At 42.7% G+C, this 18,272-nt stretch overlaps 1 protein-coding gene across 1 annotated transcript in view; it reads right to left on the bottom strand.

Annotated features, from left to right (window-relative positions):
- Positions 1 to 18,272, bottom strand: part of larp4b (La ribonucleoprotein 4B) — a 35,150-nt gene that overhangs the window by 6,727 nt on the left and 10,151 nt on the right. The window contains 15 exon segments of the mRNA XM_063885436.1: positions 1 to 192; positions 1,213 to 1,324; positions 1,848 to 2,062; positions 2,802 to 2,975; positions 3,146 to 3,170; positions 4,044 to 4,310; positions 4,401 to 4,507; positions 5,001 to 5,261; positions 5,395 to 5,448; positions 5,916 to 6,026; positions 7,102 to 7,205; positions 9,770 to 9,906; positions 10,425 to 10,503; positions 11,160 to 11,336; positions 14,056 to 14,209. Of these exon segments, the coding sequence (XP_063741506.1) occupies positions 1 to 192; positions 1,213 to 1,324; positions 1,848 to 2,062; positions 2,802 to 2,975; positions 3,146 to 3,170; positions 4,044 to 4,310; positions 4,401 to 4,507; positions 5,001 to 5,261; positions 5,395 to 5,448; positions 5,916 to 6,026; positions 7,102 to 7,205; positions 9,770 to 9,906; positions 10,425 to 10,503; positions 11,160 to 11,336; positions 14,056 to 14,209 (2,169 nt within the window).

Here is an 18,272-nt window from a genome sequence, read left to right as displayed (position 1 = left end):
AGAAGAGGAGGAGGAAGTGGGGTATGTCTCTCTGGTTTTGGCCTCCCCTGCAGGGGTGGCGGCGTCGGGGCACTTCCTCTCCTCGCCTGCGGGGGCAGCGCAGGCTGGCTTGGCTTCCTTGGGGGTCTGCTGCTGCGACGACAGGTCCTTCGCCCGCTGGCAGATCTCAGCGTAGGACGGCTTCCTCAACTCCTGCAGGGGAGACACGAGGGGAGACAACGAGAGGAGAGTCAGGGAGTACTCCGATGACACCGAGCGCCTTGTTGTGATTAATCATTGTTTTGTAATAAAAAATGCTTTTCATTTGGAGGCAGCTTCAGGCTCAGGATTATTTGGTATTGATTGATTGGCATTGGGAATGAGAAGACGTAAAAACCATGACTCGTCGTTTTGTTTAATGATAGAAATCTCAGAAAATAGATCAATTCTTGCACAGAAAGTGTAACTGAAGGAATAAAATGTAGGTATAAATCAGGACAAAGAAGCTTAAGTATTAAAGTAGAATATTAACCATTTCAATACTTTGTTTTCGGATAACATCTGACTACACAGACATGTTTGGTCAAGAAATTAGAAAATTAATGACCTAAAAAAACTCATTTAGCTTGAAAATCAAAGTGTTGGATTTATTTGAACCCATAACCACCAGACTAAAAACCCGGCAGCTGTTGCTTCACTTATGTTCTAAATACCTTTTCAATGACAGTTAGTCATTACCGGCTCAAACTGAGACATTTGGTGCATCGAGGGTGTCTGAATGTGCTGTACCTCACATTATATCCACCTCGTCTCAAAGGCCCTTAGGGGGTTTCAGTTCCCTCCCACACACAGCTGCAGTCTCCTATCTTCCCGTTTCCTCAGCTGCAGGTTTCAGCTCTTTGAGTTTTACTGCAGCGCTAAAACCTAAAGCCGAGGGGAATTTCCTGGAACTGAAGCAGAGGTTTCTTTCTCCTAACCGAAGCACTTCTTCAGGGAGGAGTGGGGGGTGCAATCCATTGGAAATGATCAGAAAAACTTTCCTTTTTCGACGGATACCTTTTTAGAAACTTTTTGTTTTTACCTGCAGCGGAGGATTTAATCAGAATCAATACGGCAGAATTAAGCTAAGATTAATTCAGAGGGTTTGTCTGAGCTGAGATCGATTTGTCTGGGCGTTGAAAAGGGAGTGAAGGGAAATTTAAAAAAAGGGGTAGAGTAGGAATCGATACTCACTGTGGCAGCACCGTTGACTTGCACCGATTTGCTTGCAGTGGACAGCGTGCCGGGGACTCGCTCCACGGAGAGCTGCACCTCCTTCGCTTTCACCTCCGTCACCTTCACCTCCCTGGAAGAAAACAATCGAGGAAGAAGAGCCGTTTAAAAAAAAAGGTAAAGAAACACAGGAACTCAGCCAGTCACCTTTTTATGTAAAGGTTCTTTGAGTATCTTTAAAACAACGAGCCAGATGCTTTGTTTTCTATATTTTATATGGAAATAAAGTCCTTAAAAGCACAATTAATAAGGTTTACTGTAATTAAACTTTGAGAAAATACAGAAGAAAACAGATTCACATGTATAATCCAAACCTCACCGGTCTCTTCTGCCCTATTCATTGTATTTCAAGTGTGTCCTTTAATATCATCCACTACTAAGCTGTTGGCTTCTACCTGTTGTATGCAGACTTAACATATTTAACATACATGATGTCCTTCATGTCCCATTTCCTCTTGAAGTTAATACACATAATATGCATTTACTTCTCTGTAAACTAACCTAACTGTTCCACTTTGAGCCCACTCAGTAAAGTGCACAGTGATCTACTGACAGCCCCTGCGCTACGGTTCAGATTCAGAGCCATGTGTTCTTACGCTGCAGGGAGGGAGGGGGCGGGGCTTAGTGGCGGCCCGGCGGCGGCGGCGGGGGTCAGGGTCTGAGCCGAGGCCGGGGCAGGGGCCGGGGTCGGGGTCGGGGGCGTCGGCGAGGGCTGGAAGCTCGAGGGCATCGGAGAGGAGGAGGACCGGAGAGGCTCTTTGGGGCCGGCTGGAGACAGAACTGCAGCAGAGCTGGAGTCTGCACTGACATTCTGCAGAAACACACCGGAGGTTAACGTGGAGCACAGCCAGATGAATAAAGCATTTACTAACAACAACCTGAGAGAGTTAGATGGAACTGAGAACCAGGCACCAGCACGTCTAACTGGTTTTAGGCTAATGTACCTGCATGTTTGTTGCTGTATCTTCATGGTTTATTGCACTGGTTGTAGGTTGCTTTGGATAAAAGCATCAGCTAAATACTAGAGAAATATTGAAGGAAAGTTAATGTTTGATAACTCCACGCTCTTTGTGGTGCAGCTTGGAACCCTTAACGGTTTCATCTTTGGTCATTTTCTCATTATCTATGTGTGTGTAGCAATTCAGGATGAAAATATCATGTGCAATCATCAGAAGATCTCTGATCCATCCTGAATGAATTGATGGATGAGGAAGCATCCTGATGCGTTACCTAGATGAGGGTTTAAATGCGTGCTAATAGAGACGTGTCTTTTGCCACAATGAATTGCAACTAAAGCTAAAAAAGTGCACTATTATATCTTATAAAATAAAAGGATGAGTTCATTTCTGTTAGATAAACATTGTGGGAAACTCGGAGGAAGACGAGTTAAAGCTTTGCTATTTTCCAATTAGTTTGAGGTGTATTTGTGGAGTAAGTAAATGTACTTTTGCTTAATTACATGATACCTGACCTAGCCGTATTTAAAGCGACTCCCTCTGCAGAAACTCAAACACAGAAAAGCACAGAGAGGGATGCAGTCCAGTCCTCACCCGCTCCTTTGTGTTCCCGATGACGACGCTGCTGGCCAGCCGGTTGTCGAACACTTCGTCGGCCGTCTTCAGCTGACCGGCTGCTCCGGGGAGGGGGGGGAAGCTGGAGAGACCCAGCTCGAAGCTCGGGGACGGGGGTTTGGGAGGGGGAGGCGGCGACTGAGGCGTCACTCTCTACACGACGGCAACAAACACAGTCAGAAACTTCACAGGAGGGGGGGGCTCATTCAGACTGACAGTAAAACTACCATTTCATTACAGGATGCATGGCAGCCCGTTCCACTAGTCTCTACGTGGAGCTACATTCAAACCAAAGCTTTTATAAATGAAGAAAAGGTACTCACTGTAAACTTTTCGTCCCTCTTTTTCCTAGAAGTAGAAACATTTTTCCTTTAAGAACGAGAACACTTCACAAACATCCAGTCCGTCTAAAATCACTGACGTCACCGTGCACCATGGGGAAAATAAAGCTAAACTGCACCACGTTAAAGAGGATGTAATCTCCTCTGGTGTTTGAGACGAGCAGCAGACCATTGTCTGCCCAGCTTCCTCCTATTTTATTTCCAACTCCCACCATGAAATGATCTGGAAGCGCCTGGGGAAGGTGTTGCTAAGCAGATTACTTTGGCGCATTATGTCTGTACGTTGCTTTTTCTAAATTAAGTAATTCATTGGTTTTTAAGACTTCAACTTCCACACATTTTAACAGATTTGTTGGGGAGATTTTGCTCAGTTTAAAACAAATAAAAATACATCTAAAAACATTTGTTTTGGGGTCAGAAACCAAAAAAGGTTCACAGCTCCCTTACAGTAATAATTACCTGTGTTTTCTGCACTGTTGGGCTAAGGAAACATGCAGACGTGTAAAGCTGGTAGGGATTAAAGCATTTTGCAAAACAGTGTGACGTGCATTTTACAGTTGGATAAATATAGATTTAAAGGCTTGACGGTTTTAGTCCGCAGCTTCTGTTAAATGAAACTTACAAATAGTTCTTTATCTACCGGGTGAAACTGTATATCTAAACACTGGTTTCTTCATAAATCATTTGGATGTTTTGACGAGCAATTACACGTCAACACATCCAGATTTAGCTCCTGATTTGAAACGAGATTTCCTAAATGTTAAATAAAATGTGCAAATATTAATATCCTTTTTTTTAAACACAGAAAATGCAGTGAGACTGTCAGAAACATATATACATTACAGGGACAAAGTACTCTGGCTCTGGTTCAGGATCATACCTTCCTCTCCCGATACCCACGGAGTAGTCGGGGGTCGTGGGCTCCGTCACCCTCCCGGTGCCGGCGGTGTCCCGGCGGGGGAAGGTGGTGGTGGTGGAGGGTAACCGGGTTCTGGGCTGGCTGGCGGGGAGGCGTGTGGGCGGGCTGCTGCGGACCCCGTTCAGCCGCTCGCTTGGGAAGCTGGGAAATAATCCCGGGTTGTCCAGAAGCCCGGCGCTGCGGTCAGCCGTCGGGAGGGTCGGCCTCAAGTGAGGTTTACTGTGATTCCTGAGGGAGGCGGGAACACGCCGGTCAACGAGAGGGAAAACAATAATCTGCATTATTCATGAGGTTTGTTGTTGATGTCAGAGCACCGACCTGTTCCGGGGAGAGTAGTGTCTGACGGTGAGCGGAGACGTCGTCGGTTTGAACCCGTGTGATGTGGTGAACCCATTGATGAACTGGCTGTTGTGAAATGGTGCAACCTGGAAAACACGACAGGAAGTCAAATGGAAAAAAGGAAAGAAAAGTCACCAGTTATATTTCAACTTTGTTTAAAAAGGAATAAAATTACTTTATTTATTCCAGAAAAGCAGACGCTCCATTACACTTATTAAATTAAAAATACATGTGTGTAGACAGACAGTGGGTAGAAAGTAAGAATGTGCAATGAAAAGGGAATACATGTAGTTCATTTTAACCAAAAAACACGTCTGATTTAATACCACTTCTTAAATTCAATGACTACAAACATCTACCATCTTTGGATAAACATGTGCTAGTTTTATTTCTCCTTTAGTGACTTTATTTATCAGGAAAAAGGAGGGTATTTGTCATCTGTAGACCTTGTACGGATGTTTTAAAAATCACCCTAAGATTTCATTATCATACTAAATAAATGTATTAAAAGGCATGCCGATTAAAATATATAAACAACAACACTCATAATAAACAGTATCAGAGCGTGTGGCCCCTCACCAGCGTGGGGTCGATGAAGCTGTGCGGGGTGGACCAGGCCTGCGGCGTGATGAGGCTGTAGAGGGGAAACTGCTGCTGGGGGCTGTACACCGGGGGGATGTAGTAGGACGTGTAGCGCTGCTGCTGCTGCTGTTGTTGTTGTTGTTGCTGCTGCTGCTGCTGCACCTGCTGCTGCTGAGCATACGGGTTCACCTCCACCGGCCGGTAACCGTTCTTTGGCATGAAAGTGTTGATAGCTATTGCCTTCGCCTTTATCCTCGCCTGGGGGGGAGAGTCAGGGACGAGAGATGCATTTGCCAGTAGGAGTAAAGCATATTTAGGTGGAGTTTCTGCCGCCTCCTCCACCGTTTATCTTTGTGTGTCTTTTAATTGCACTAAACAATAAACAACTCACCTTAATAGGCTTCCCTTGGAAGGTCTTCACCTCCTCACGGAGATACTGATATGCCTTCATTAGGAGAAAGAGAACAGTGTGAGTAACCAGCACATTTAAATGCCACCAGAAACACAAACAACTTTCCCCTTGAAGAATCGTTTTAGTATCTTATTACTGAATGTACAACCACCTGTAAAAGGTTAGGAAAAAAGGAGCAGTGCAGCAGCTAGAGAAGAAGCAGAACAACAAAAACAAGAAGCAGGAGAAGAAGAAGAAAAACAGCAACAAGAAGCGGAAGAATCTGAAAAGAGGGAGAAGAACAAGAAGAAGAAGAAGAACAAGAAGAAGAAGAAGAAGAAGAAGAAGAAGAAGAAGAAGAAGAAGAAGAAGAAGAACAAGAAGAAGAACAAGAAGAAGAAGAAGAAGAAGAACAAGAACAAGAACAAGAACAAGAACAAGAAGAAGGAGAAGGAGAAGGAGAAGGAGAAGTGTGGGTGAATTAATGAGTAAATCATTAGATACATCATGCTGTCGGTTACCTGCTGAGCGTCTGCTTCGGATTCGAAGGTGATGAACCAGTTGTCGTTGTAGGCAAATTCACAGTTGATGAACTTGGGTAAGTGGTCTCCTTTAAAAAGAGCCTCGACTTCCTGCAGATCAGAACAGGAGACGAGGTTAGAGCCTGCAGTGAGTTTCATAATGACTCACTTTGAGAACCTTTCCCAAGAGGGTAACATTAAGGCTGAACCAAAACAATTAAAGAACTGAGTCGTACAGTTTGACCCAAATCAGCTGTTGAGTAAACAAACTACATCCTATTAATTATCCTCCTTCTGTGTGAAAGCATATGATCCGAGCTGCTCCAACTATGCACCATATTATAAAGAGGACCTAAGGCAAAATAAGGAAATAGTAATACTTGTGCAAAATGAAAGATGCTGCTGTAAGAATGTAAACTGTGGGAGGAATAAAGGTATTCTGACTCTGAACCCATTTCTATTTAAAGAATACACACTTGTTTGGTGCGAAAACAAAAAAATGCACAACCCAAAAACTCAGTACGCCTGGTGAATGAACACCAGCATGTAGTTCATTGTAGCTGCTCAGGGATTTGCATACAACTGGGGTGTCCAAACTTTTCGGGCCAGATTTGATAACATGAATAAGTCCCGGGGGTCAACAGTCCACTCCGGGTTTTACCGGATCCACCCAAAAGAAAAGAAACCAGGAAATACCAAAACAACAACACAGGTCTTTCACAGAAAAGGTCAGGGCAAATACCATCGGCTCACTGCCGCCATGTGGTGAAAAGAGGAATTACACTCTAAATATCTATTCTGTTTGACGTGCTATCGGGCCATAAATGATACACAAGACGGTTTAAATATGATGTGTTCAAGGTGTCTGAGCTGCTGACGACAGAAAGAAATGATGTATAACAATTAACAGTTAATGTGTGTGTGTGTGTGTGATCAATCATTTGGATGATGTGTTGTGTGTATCAAGATGTCTTACTGAGTGATTTCACAATAAAAGACGTTAAATGATCATATTTAATAATCCCCAAGCCCTGCCTGCAATGTTCAGAAGCAATGTTCGTATTTAGGACACGAGGGGAGTCGGGAAAAGTGTTTATGAATTAAATACAATGGATAAATGCTCAGAGAAGCAAATCAAAACGTCTATAAATAAGATCATTTTGCATAATTTGAATAAAGTGCTGACCTCTATAGGCGTGCTCTCAGGAACCTCCCGGAGGATCACGATGCAGCGGTTCTGATTGGGCCGCACCTTCTCCCCCTTCTCGTCCACTTGGACCAATGGCAGCGCTGCAAATCGGAATTAAAGCATTAACAAATGTGCACTCAATTTTCTAAGAGAAATCAACACATTTACCCCTAAAATCCAGACTCTTCCTTTATGATATAGCACATTTTTTAGTGAGAGGGAAGCTGAATGCATCGCCTCTGACAAGCAGGGAACTCACAGCTTTGTAGTTCTTTATATTAAATCCATATTTCTCTGTTTCCCCATCGTAAACCTTAATGGATTGTGCATATTGTGCTATCACTATTGTGCTATCTCTATTGTGCTATGAATATCTACAGTGGGGCAAAAAAGTATTTAGTCAGCCACCAATTGTACAAGTTCTCCCATTTAAAAAGATGAGAGAGGCCTGTAATTTTTGTCATAGGTATACCTCAACTATGATCCAGAAAATCACATTGTAGGATTTTTAAAGAATTTACTTTCAAATTATTGTGGAAAATAAGTATTTGGTCAATAACAAAAGTTCATCTCAATACTTTGTTATATACCCTTTGTTGGCAATGACAGAGGTCAAACGTTTTCTGTAAGTCTTCACAAGGTTTCCACACTGTTGCTGGTATTTTGGCCCATTCCTCCATGCAGATCTCCTCTAAAGCAGTGATGTTTTGGGGCTGTCGCTGGGCAACACGGACTTTCAACTCCCTCCAAAGATTTTCTATGGGGTTGAGATCTGGAGACTGGCTAGGCCACTCCAGGACCTTGAAATGCTTCTTACGAAGCCACTCCTTCGTTGCCCTGGCGGTGTGTTTGGGATCATTGTCATGCTGAAAGACCCAGCCACGCTTCATCTTCAGTGCCCTTGCTGATGGAAGCAGGTTTTCACTCAAAATCTCACGATACATGGCCCCATTCATTCTTTCCTTTACACGGATCAGTCGTCCTGGTCCCTTTGCAGAAAAACAGCCCCAAAGCATGATGTTTCCACCCCCATGCTTCACAGTAGGTATGGTGTTCTTTGGATGCAACTCTGCATTCTTTCTCCTCCAAACACGACGAGTTGAGTTTTTACCAAAAAGTTCTATTTTGGTTTCATCTGACCATATGACATTCTCCCAATCCTCTTCTGGATCATCCAAATGCCCTCTAGCAAACTTCAGACGGGCCTGGACATGTACTGGCTTAAGCAGGGGGACACGTCTGGAACTGCAGGATTTAAGTCCCTGGCGGCGTAGTGTGTTACTGATGGTAGCCTCTGTTACTTTGGTCCCAGCTCTCTGCAGGTCATTCACTAGGTCCCCCCGTCTGGTTCTGGGATTTTTGCTCACCGTTCTTGTGATCATTTTGACCCCACGGGGTGAGATCTTGCGTGGAGCCCCAGATGGAGGGAGATTAGCAGTGGTCTTGTATGTCTTCCATTTTCTAATAATTGCTCCCACAGTTGATTTCTTCACACCAAGCTGCTTACCTATTGCAGATTCAGTTTTCCCAGCCTGGTGCAGGTCTACAATTTTGTGTCTGGTCTCCTTTGACAGCTCTTTGGTCTTGGCCATAGTGGAGTTTGGAGTATGACTGTTTGAGGTTGTGGACAGGTGTCTTTTATACTGATAACGAGTTCAAAAAGGTGCCATTAATACAGGTAACGAGTGGAGGACAGAGGAGCCTCTTAAAGAAGAAGTTACAGGTCTGTGAGAGCCAGAAATCTTGCTTGTTTGTAGGTGACCAAATACTTATTTTACCGAGGAATTTACAATTAATTCATTAAAAATCCTACAATGTGATTTCCTGGATTGTTTCCCCCATTCTGTCTCTCATAGTTGAGGTATACCTATGATGAAAATTACAGGCCTCTCTCATCTTTTTAAATGGGAGAACTTGCACAATTGGTGGCTGACTAAATACTTTTTTGCCCCACTGTATATTTATTCTTTTATACTCGTATAATTCTATTTTATTTCCCTTATTCTTAGACAGTTTTTAAAGCACTTAAAGGTCATTTCATTATGCATTTCTGTTGCGATAGATCATAATCCTTTGTCTTAATGACCCTGAACAATTGGCACACTTTACTCCATTGCATTTATATCTTGAATTTAAAAACCTGCCACTACTTTGCACATTTAATATCGTATGTTTTTATAAATACTGATATATTATTGTTTATAGTACGTTAGTCTAAAACACTGAATTCTAACTTATTCTGTATTTTTATATTATTTATATTATTTATATTATTTCTTTGACTGATATTTACAGTTTATTTAAAATGTTATTGTATTTTAAACTAATTTGCAAGGCCTTGTGAACATGCTGCTGCAACAAGACAATTTCCCAATTAGGGATCAATAAACTACATCTAAATCTAAAAGTCAGGGAAACTTTAAACATTAATAGAGGCCTAACAGCAGCTTCATCTTACCTCAATTCCAGGCGTTAAGTCTTGACACTGAGCCGTAAATAAGAGTGCATCCATAAACTGTAAATTAAGTTTGTGTGTAAATCAAACACAAGCAGGTAAGGGTTTAACAGCCTCTCCTGGGAAATCACCAGACAGCTTCATAAGCAGGTGAACAAGCATCCTTTAACTCCTGCTTCACTCCCAGGATTATAAAATCGTTTGACTCACATCGCAGAATGTCCACGATCAGCTCCACGTCGGTGCTGAGCTTCTTGACGTGGTCCAGGTTGGCCACCGTCACGATTGGCACGTATTGGTCGCTGTCCATCTGAGAGATGAGGTACATGTCACTGGCCAGATTCTCCCTGAGAGACAGAGGAGAGGAAAAAGGGGGTTAAATCAGACAGAACCCTGTGCAGCCGGTCCTTACTTTGCTGCTTTAATTATGACTTCAAGACTCAAGGATGCAAAAGCTTTATCGTCCTGTGCATCCACACACAACCCTCTCTGCTCTGGACTTTAACGGTCACTTAAGAGCGGCCATTCTTCTTACTATGGTTCCATTTGTGCCTTTCTTCCATTAACAAGCGTAAAACAGCAGCGGGGAAAGACGATGGATGAGGTCTGAGATTTCTTAGCTTGTCGGGCCATTAGAGGAATTCCTGCACAATTTGCGTTTCAGCAGCTCATTTGTATCCTCTCTCCCTTTGTCACATTGTGAGGGGAAAGCCTCCTTCATTTCCAGAGTTTTAAAAGACCTTATAGTGACCATGCTGAGATCAGTACGACTCGTTTCAAACAATGAATCCAAACAACAGAAGTTTATGACAAAAAGGAGAGCCAGCCCCTCATTATTCAGTAAAACGGCTCGAGGTAGACTCACCTGGAGAGACAGAACTCCAGAGTCTTCTTCAGGTGATCCCTCAGACCCTCCTGAGGACTCTCCGGCTGAGGATCACTTCCTGCTCACACACAAAGGGAAACATGTTGGTTAATGAACAGCAGTTTAACTTACTCCTGACCCTGGGACCAAACGTGGCTGTTTTAGTGGAATAACTGGAACCAACAGCAGCTGAGAGACATGTATAATATGGATCTTAGTGCTAGCGCTTTCTTCAGCAGGTAGAACAACATCTCGGCACAGATAGTGACACTGGCTAATTAAACTGTAAAGCTGCGATAAATAAAACATGAAAAGAACAAATTGCTGTTAACCGAACGTCTCCTGTCAATAAATAATGCTGCTTTAGGATCAGAAATGTCATCACAATCACTGAGAAACTAAAGCATCATTTATCAGGAGATTAACGGCTCAGAAACTGTGCTTTATTTCACTGTTCTCCCAGAGGCAGAATTAAGAACGTGTGTGTGTTTGAATGTAAATCTATCCAATTGGTTTTAACTTTTTCAGTCAAAAACTCCAAAATATTCACTTTAATATAAAACAAAAGAAAAAGCAGGAAATAAATTGTATTTTCTCTCATTTTCCCATTAAAGTGTATTTGACCATGGCTCGATGGATTGACCAATAGCGTCCAGGCCTTACAGACTCGTGGGTTACCCTCACCGACCAGCCCTCTGCCTGCTCGGACAAACAGCCAATCACTAACCAGCCCACCTGTGTGCCCTTGTTGCCCGGGCTCGGGGAACTCTGTGAACGCCGGCGGCTCGGAGCTGTCCAGGCTGACGGGGGCCGCGGGGGCCGGCTCGGCCAGCATCACTGGCACCGGAGGGGGCTCATCGGGGTCCGTTAGGAGGGGCTCCTTGAAAGCCTTGTCTTCACTGGCTTCATAGCCTGGGAGAAAAACAAGGGGAGGACGTCAGGAGGCCAACCCTTATGTTTACACACATTAATCTATACTTAGTTTAACGTCTGTTTAGGGTTAGATATTTTATTTAGTCGTGTCCTTTTGGCACATTCTTGGGTTAACTTTTTATGTTTCAATAAATATTTTAAATGTTATTTTAGATTTGTTTCCTCTTAGTTTAACCTCCTATATTTATAAAGAATATTAATTTGATTTGTTACCTTTTATTAAATATATTTTAACTTAACAAATATTTGATTTGATTTCATTGTTTTTTTAACTTGGGTTAATATAAATATTGGATAAACTAATTTCTTGTATTTATTTAAATATCTTTATTTCAGACCCTTAGCTTAACTTCTAATAATCGTGTAAAAGAAACCCAATTCCCTCGGAATTCCTCATTTTGATTCTTATTAAGATGTAAGAAGACATCTCAATGGACCACGAAACTTTGAGTAAAATCAGTGGGACTTTCCAAAGAACAGAAAACTAGCATTAAGGTCAAAAGAAAATGTTGGGTACCTTCCAAATATATGAATTAAAGCATACAGATCTCAGAACACTGACTAAAACACACAAATAAAACTCCGGTATTTCCTATTGAAACAGCTATAGTGATTTAAAGTGGTTAAGGAAGAGGAACCAGCATCTCTTAGTTTTGAATACAATAAGTTTTCCTTCCTTAATATTAAAAGGAAAGTCTGTAGAGTTGGGAAAGTGCCACTTCATGACTATATTTAATCTCCAGTCTTATGCAACAGAGTTTCCTATAAATGTCCTCGCAGATGTCGGAAATGAAACGGGCCGGGGACGTCAATTAGAGTCCAACGCAGACTAATCAATAATCTTCGTTTCGCCACCACATCCCTGTTGCCTCTGCGCTGGCTATACTTGGCCGGGAACATTATACTGAGTGATATCGCTCGTTTGTGAGGAAGGGAACGGTGACTGTGGTGGGAATATTCACGGCTCGTGCTAAATTGAGTATGAATGATTTAGGAGGCGTTTCGGCACGACAAGAGCGCTGACAAGACTGGACAAAGACGGGATGGAAAGTAAGATAGAGGGGGTTTGTGAGAAGAACCTAAATGTATTTTTATCAAGGCAATAGTACAGTTTGCTGTTGGGATATTTATTGTTAATATAGCATGACTCCGCAAATTAGAGCTTCCTGTTTGCTCGCCTCAAAGTGAAATGTGTTTTTTTTGGTTAGAAACCTGAAATAAGGTGTGTGGTTAACACAAGCTGTGGTGCAGGATGAAGTATTTATGTAGGCTGAACAGGAAGTTGGCACCACAAGGGCTACCTCATCAATAAGCCAATGACATTTCTCCATTATTGCAGAAAACCTACCAAACTTTATGATTTTTGAAGTAAAAAGCTAATGTTGGGCTATAAAGGAACTACAGCACGGTCACATGACTTCATCTCACCACCGCTAAGCTAAAGGTGGCTAATGTTGGGCTATAAAGGAACTACAGCACGGTCACATGACTTCACGTCACCACCACTAAGCTAAAGGAGGCTAATGTTGGGCTATAAAGGAACTACAGCACGGTCACATGACTTCACGTCACCACCGCTAAGCTAAAGGCGGCTAATGTTTGGCTATAAAGGCACTACAGCACGGTCACATGACTTCATCTCACCACCGCTAAGCTAAAGGCGGCTAATGTTGGGCTATAAAGGAACTACAGCACGGTCACATGACTTCACGTCACCACCGCTAAGCTAAAGGAGGCTAATGTTGGGCTATAAAGGAACTACAGCACGGTCACATGACTTCACGTCACCACCGCTAAGCTAAAGGAGGCTAATGTTGGGCTATAAAGGAACTACAGCACGGTCACATGACTTCACGTCACCACCGCTAAGCTAAAGGAGGCTAATGTTGGGCTATAAAGGAACTACAGCACGGTCACATGACTTCACGTCACCACCGCTAAGCTAAAGGCGGCTAATGTTGGGCTATAAAGGAACTACAGCACGGTCACATGACTTCATCTCACCACCGCTAAGCTAAAGGAGGCTAATGTTTGGCTATAAAGGAACTACAGCACGGTCACATGACTTCATCTCACCACCGCTAAGCTAAAGGCGGCTAATGTTGGGCTATAAAGGAACTACAGCACGGTCACATGACTTCACGTCACCACCGCTAAGCTAAAGGAGGCTAATGTTGGGCTATAAAGGAACTACAGCACGGTCACATGACTTCACGTCACCACCACTAAGCTAAAGGAGGCTAATGTTGGGCTATAAAGGAACTACAGCACGGTCACATGACTTCACGTCACCACCGCTAAGCTAAAGGAGGCTAATGTTGGGCTATAAAGGAACTACAGCACGGTCACATGACTTCACGTTACCACCGCTAAGCTAAAGGAGGCTAATGTTTGGCTATAAAGGAACTACAGCACGGTCACATGACTTCACGTCTCCACCGCTAAGCTAAAGGCGGCTAATGTTGGGCTATAAAGGAACTACAGCACGGTCACATGACTTCATTTCACCACCGCTAAGCTAAAGGAGGCTAATGTTGGGCTATAAAGGAACTACAGCATGTCTTAATGTCTTAATAGGGCCTTATTGGCAAATGGATCCGAGTTATATTTATTTGAATTTGCTACAACAGCCAACAATCAGACACTAAGTATAGAAGTGTTTAACAAATTTAGCACTGTGGTGAAACGGTTGGCTGACCTTCTGGTCCGGGGTCGGCTGAACTATCGCAGCCCTCCTTCCATGGCTGCAGGGCAGCAGTTGTGGTGTCGGCGCTCCCGCTGGGGTCCAGGCTAAACATGTGGTTGGCCCATGCTTTCGCATTGGGGTTCAGGTCTGAAACCTTGGGTGATTCCTGTGAACACAACACACAGTTTGGTAAGAGATGCTAGCAGAGGCAAATCTGAACAACCAAATATTTACCAACTCATTGTACTTGTTTTATGACTCATGATAGACAGTTTTATCCATTATGCACCGCGTACAGGTAGGTGAGCAACAAGGCAAAGAGCACAGAGCAAAGACACAGAAACAATATTGTTGTGACTCCATGAAGTATTAAATGCTTTTAAGTTCTTTCCAATACATCATGATACTGGGGCTCATGACTATAAAAACATGGATATGGTACATCACAAATGATACTGCAGTTTATTAGAATTTACCAGTAAGAACGAAGTGAAACTGAACATTTAAATGCACTTCCCAAGTCATTTCCCCTTTACGCAGCTGTCAAACACAGAAGAAATATGACTTTAATTTGAACCAAGAGTCTTCGTACAAGTAATGAGTGTTCTGTTTATCAGTCAGAGTTTTAAATCACTTTCATCACTCTTGAAAACTGAGCATTGCTTCCAGTAAATAAGGGGGGTATCCAAGTAGGCTGAGTGGTACTCCCTTATCATTATGCTAATAGATAAGAAGACTTTAATCGTGTTTGACTGAATTTATAGGTTTGTTTAATAGGGAAGTGGGCATTAATAAAGCCCCGGGGTTTCTTTCATCCCTTTACTGATGATTCACCGAGAAACTAAATATATGATTGAAATGGTAATGTTTTTATACAGAAATTGAAAGAAATGATGTAGTGTTTGTGGGTGAAAGAGTCCTTTTATGAAAGAGCTCAACACATTGCATCTAATAGGATAACAACACAGTGTGCTTGGTCATATTTCATATCGTAGCGAAAACAAAATCCTCCCACTTCAGGTCAAAAATAAGATCACATGCATAAAACCAAGTCTGCACAAAGGTCCAAAACTCTTAATTAATTTCCTGCCTCAACGCACTCGTCAATCATGTCGCATCATCTGCCAGAAAAGCTTCCTCACACCAGCAGCATCTGCTTCACACAGCAGGGATGCAAACAGAGCCCGCAGATACTCACAGGATCAAAGCAACAGTTGAGCATGCATGTCTCACAGGCTAACAGACTGTAACCCAGAGCCGTGGTCAGAGCCAGCGTCTCGTTGAAGTCCTGAGGCCAGGCGCTTCCCGACGGCTGGGATATGAGGCTCCACTGCATCCAATCCATGATTAAAGTATCACAGGCACTCCCAGAGTCTGCCTTTAAGCCATCATCAAGCGCTCCTGCACCACCCCTCTCTCAGTCACCCTCGTCAGATCATCAAGCATCGCCACGCTGCGTCTCTGATTCGAGCTGCTGGGTTGATTCAACAGAATGTGATGACAGCACCGAGGCTCCGCTGCCCCGGTGGTGTCTGGCTGACGTAGCAGAAGCTGACTGGCTGTCTTCGCTCCCCGTCTCTGCTGCTTTTGTTTTGTCGCTGTTGTACTGAGTCATTCTCAGGGAGAACACACTGGAGCTGAGCAGGGGAGTGTTGGGTTGCACACCTGAGCTCCGACGCAGCCTGCTCCAGTGATCCTCACGCTAAAAGCAACCCGAGGCATCGCTCAAATTAAAATTAGCCCTCTTGAGCCGGGGTTTTAATAGACTCTCCTGCTAACGAGTTACTGAGGCTAAAGAAAAGGACAGGAAAACCTGTTTACTATTCAGGAAGTGTAGGGCAACATAGAATTGGTAAATGTTGCTCCTTTTTATAATGCAATAACTTAAAAACAAAAATAGAATACAAAAATGTATAAAACTACAAAAAATATTGATATAAGCATAAGTTTGAGTATGAGTGTTAGAGGAGGTGCCAAAGATAAATAAAAAACTAATAAAATAGAATAAATATATACGTTAATTTAAATATTCATTCAAATAAACATATTTACAAAAAAGTATAGATTAAAATAGGAATGTGCAAAGAAGATAAATAAATAATACAAATATTAATATAAATTTAAAGAAGTCAATTAAGAAAGTGGAAAAATATCAAATTAAATTAAGCAGAATAAAGATGAATTAATATAGAAATTAAGTGGGTTTTTTTAAAGTAAAAAGCCCAAATGATGGAAGTAAGTTGAATGAAATAATGTTTATAAAATAATGAAGATATTAACGCTGAATTAAAAAGGTTTGGCGTCAAAAGGTGAAGCAGGAGAAATCAAAATCAAAGAGGATAAAGCGGATAAGATTGACTTGACACGAGTGGAGCAGCATGAGGCATTGTTCCCAGGTCGTATTTCACCAACACTGCACGGTGAGACACAAACCCCCACCCCCCCCCCTGCCAATAATCCAGCCCTCTACTAATGAAAAACTCCCACTCCTGTCCGAGCCGGCTGCCATAGAAACCGTTTCTGACATCACCGGATGTTGACGTCCCGGGCATCGCTTGACCTTTCGAAAATTTTAAAATGTTCCCTACGCTCACAGAGGAGGAGGAGGTTAGCGGCGCATCTGATCGAGGGCGTATTTTTAAAGGGAGGGGGGTGGGGCTGTGTGATTCATCATGAGCGGCGGACAGAGACGAGTTATTGCCGGTGTCATCGCCGATGTAGTGCGGGGTTTATTGGCCTGCCTGTCTGATGGAGGAGGGCTCGCAGCAGCAGACAGAAAGACAAACACAGCAGACAGGCAAGAGGCCTTCAGGGGAGACAACCAAAAAACAGCTGAATGTGGACGAGTGTGTCCGTCTGCAGATCTGAGGCTCATCTCCCCTTCAACGTGACATTAAATGCATCACAGGGATAACCAATGTGTTGAAAAGGAGATATTCTGGCCTAGATTTAGCTTTTTTGTTTGTCAGTTGTAAACACCAAAACTAAATCTGTAACTCTTGTCAATTTAATTGAATTAATGCCTCCTATTAGTGCATTTTCTTTGCTGTCGTTGCTGTTTTTATTACCCCGTTCCTTGCCTGTAGAGAAGCCTGCAGAAATGGCAATAAAGACCTTCAGATTTTTTTATTATATGAACATAATGATGCACAAATGATCAATTAATTCCAGAAAGTGCAGCCCTAATCCAAACTGTTCTAAATTGCTCCATCCTGAGCATCATTTCCTGTTACATTAGTCACATGCATGGCATCAGCAGGTGTGGTTCAAGGGGATAAAGTATGATAAACTCATCTTCTTTCAATGCCACCAGAGCAATCACTTTTCATTTGGCTTTTCCCATATTGGTTTATTTATTCATGTAAATAAAATAGATGGAGAATTAATCAACCAATCAAAACTTTGTTAGCGGGATTAAAAATGAGGACGTCAAGCAAACGGGATTTCTCCGTGTCCCTGCAGAGTAAACACAGGTGTGATCTATCACAGTGATTACTCTCCCGTTCTATAAAGCATGTGTCAAGACATTTCATCGTGGACAAAACCATGTCCCTGCCACACCTACATGGCACAGGGTCGTATATAAAAAGGCAATAAATACACCTCTGTTTACTTTGCAAAAGCACGTCAAAGTAGCCAGGAATCAAAAGCCTTGTTAAGGAATATGACTTATTACGGTCCATTTGAGGGCTTTTGATTGGAGGAAAATACAGGAAGTGCTTGACAAACTAATGTAGTATTATTAAGATTACATTTTATTGGACATCAGTGACTCTAAATGCCACAACAGGGGTTTTTCTAGAAAATATAGCATGAGGCGCTGACGTCACTTCTGGACAAAAATAAGCCCCGCCCACTTTCAGGTGAAAATCCTGCATCAGATCGAAGCAGAAAATAATAGTGTCTTCATGTCTTAAAGCTGCTGAGTCATATATTGCACCTCAAACAACAAATAGATCCAGAGTTTCTTTACTTCCTCTCCAGAAAAAAGGAGAGTAAAAGAAAGGATCAGAAATCTCAGTCTCAGTGTCAGCCTGCTGCCTGCCACTCGTCCCCCGCAGACCCACCGGACATCCATCCCCTATTTACTCTCCGTAAGCTGTCTCTGCCGTCTGACCAGACATCTGACCCCATCTCCATATTTCTGTACTCATTAAACCCCTTCTGACCAACAGAGAGATTGTTTTCTGGCAGCACTTTAACATTTTACAGAGGAAATCTGCATTTTG

Source organism: Eleginops maclovinus, chromosome 6, assembly GCF_036324505.1.
Source record: "Eleginops maclovinus isolate JMC-PN-2008 ecotype Puerto Natales chromosome 6, JC_Emac_rtc_rv5, whole genome shotgun sequence".
Lineage (NCBI taxonomy): Eukaryota > Metazoa > Chordata > Actinopteri > Perciformes > Eleginopidae > Eleginops > Eleginops maclovinus.
This window is presented reverse-complemented; position numbering and strand designations above follow the sequence as displayed.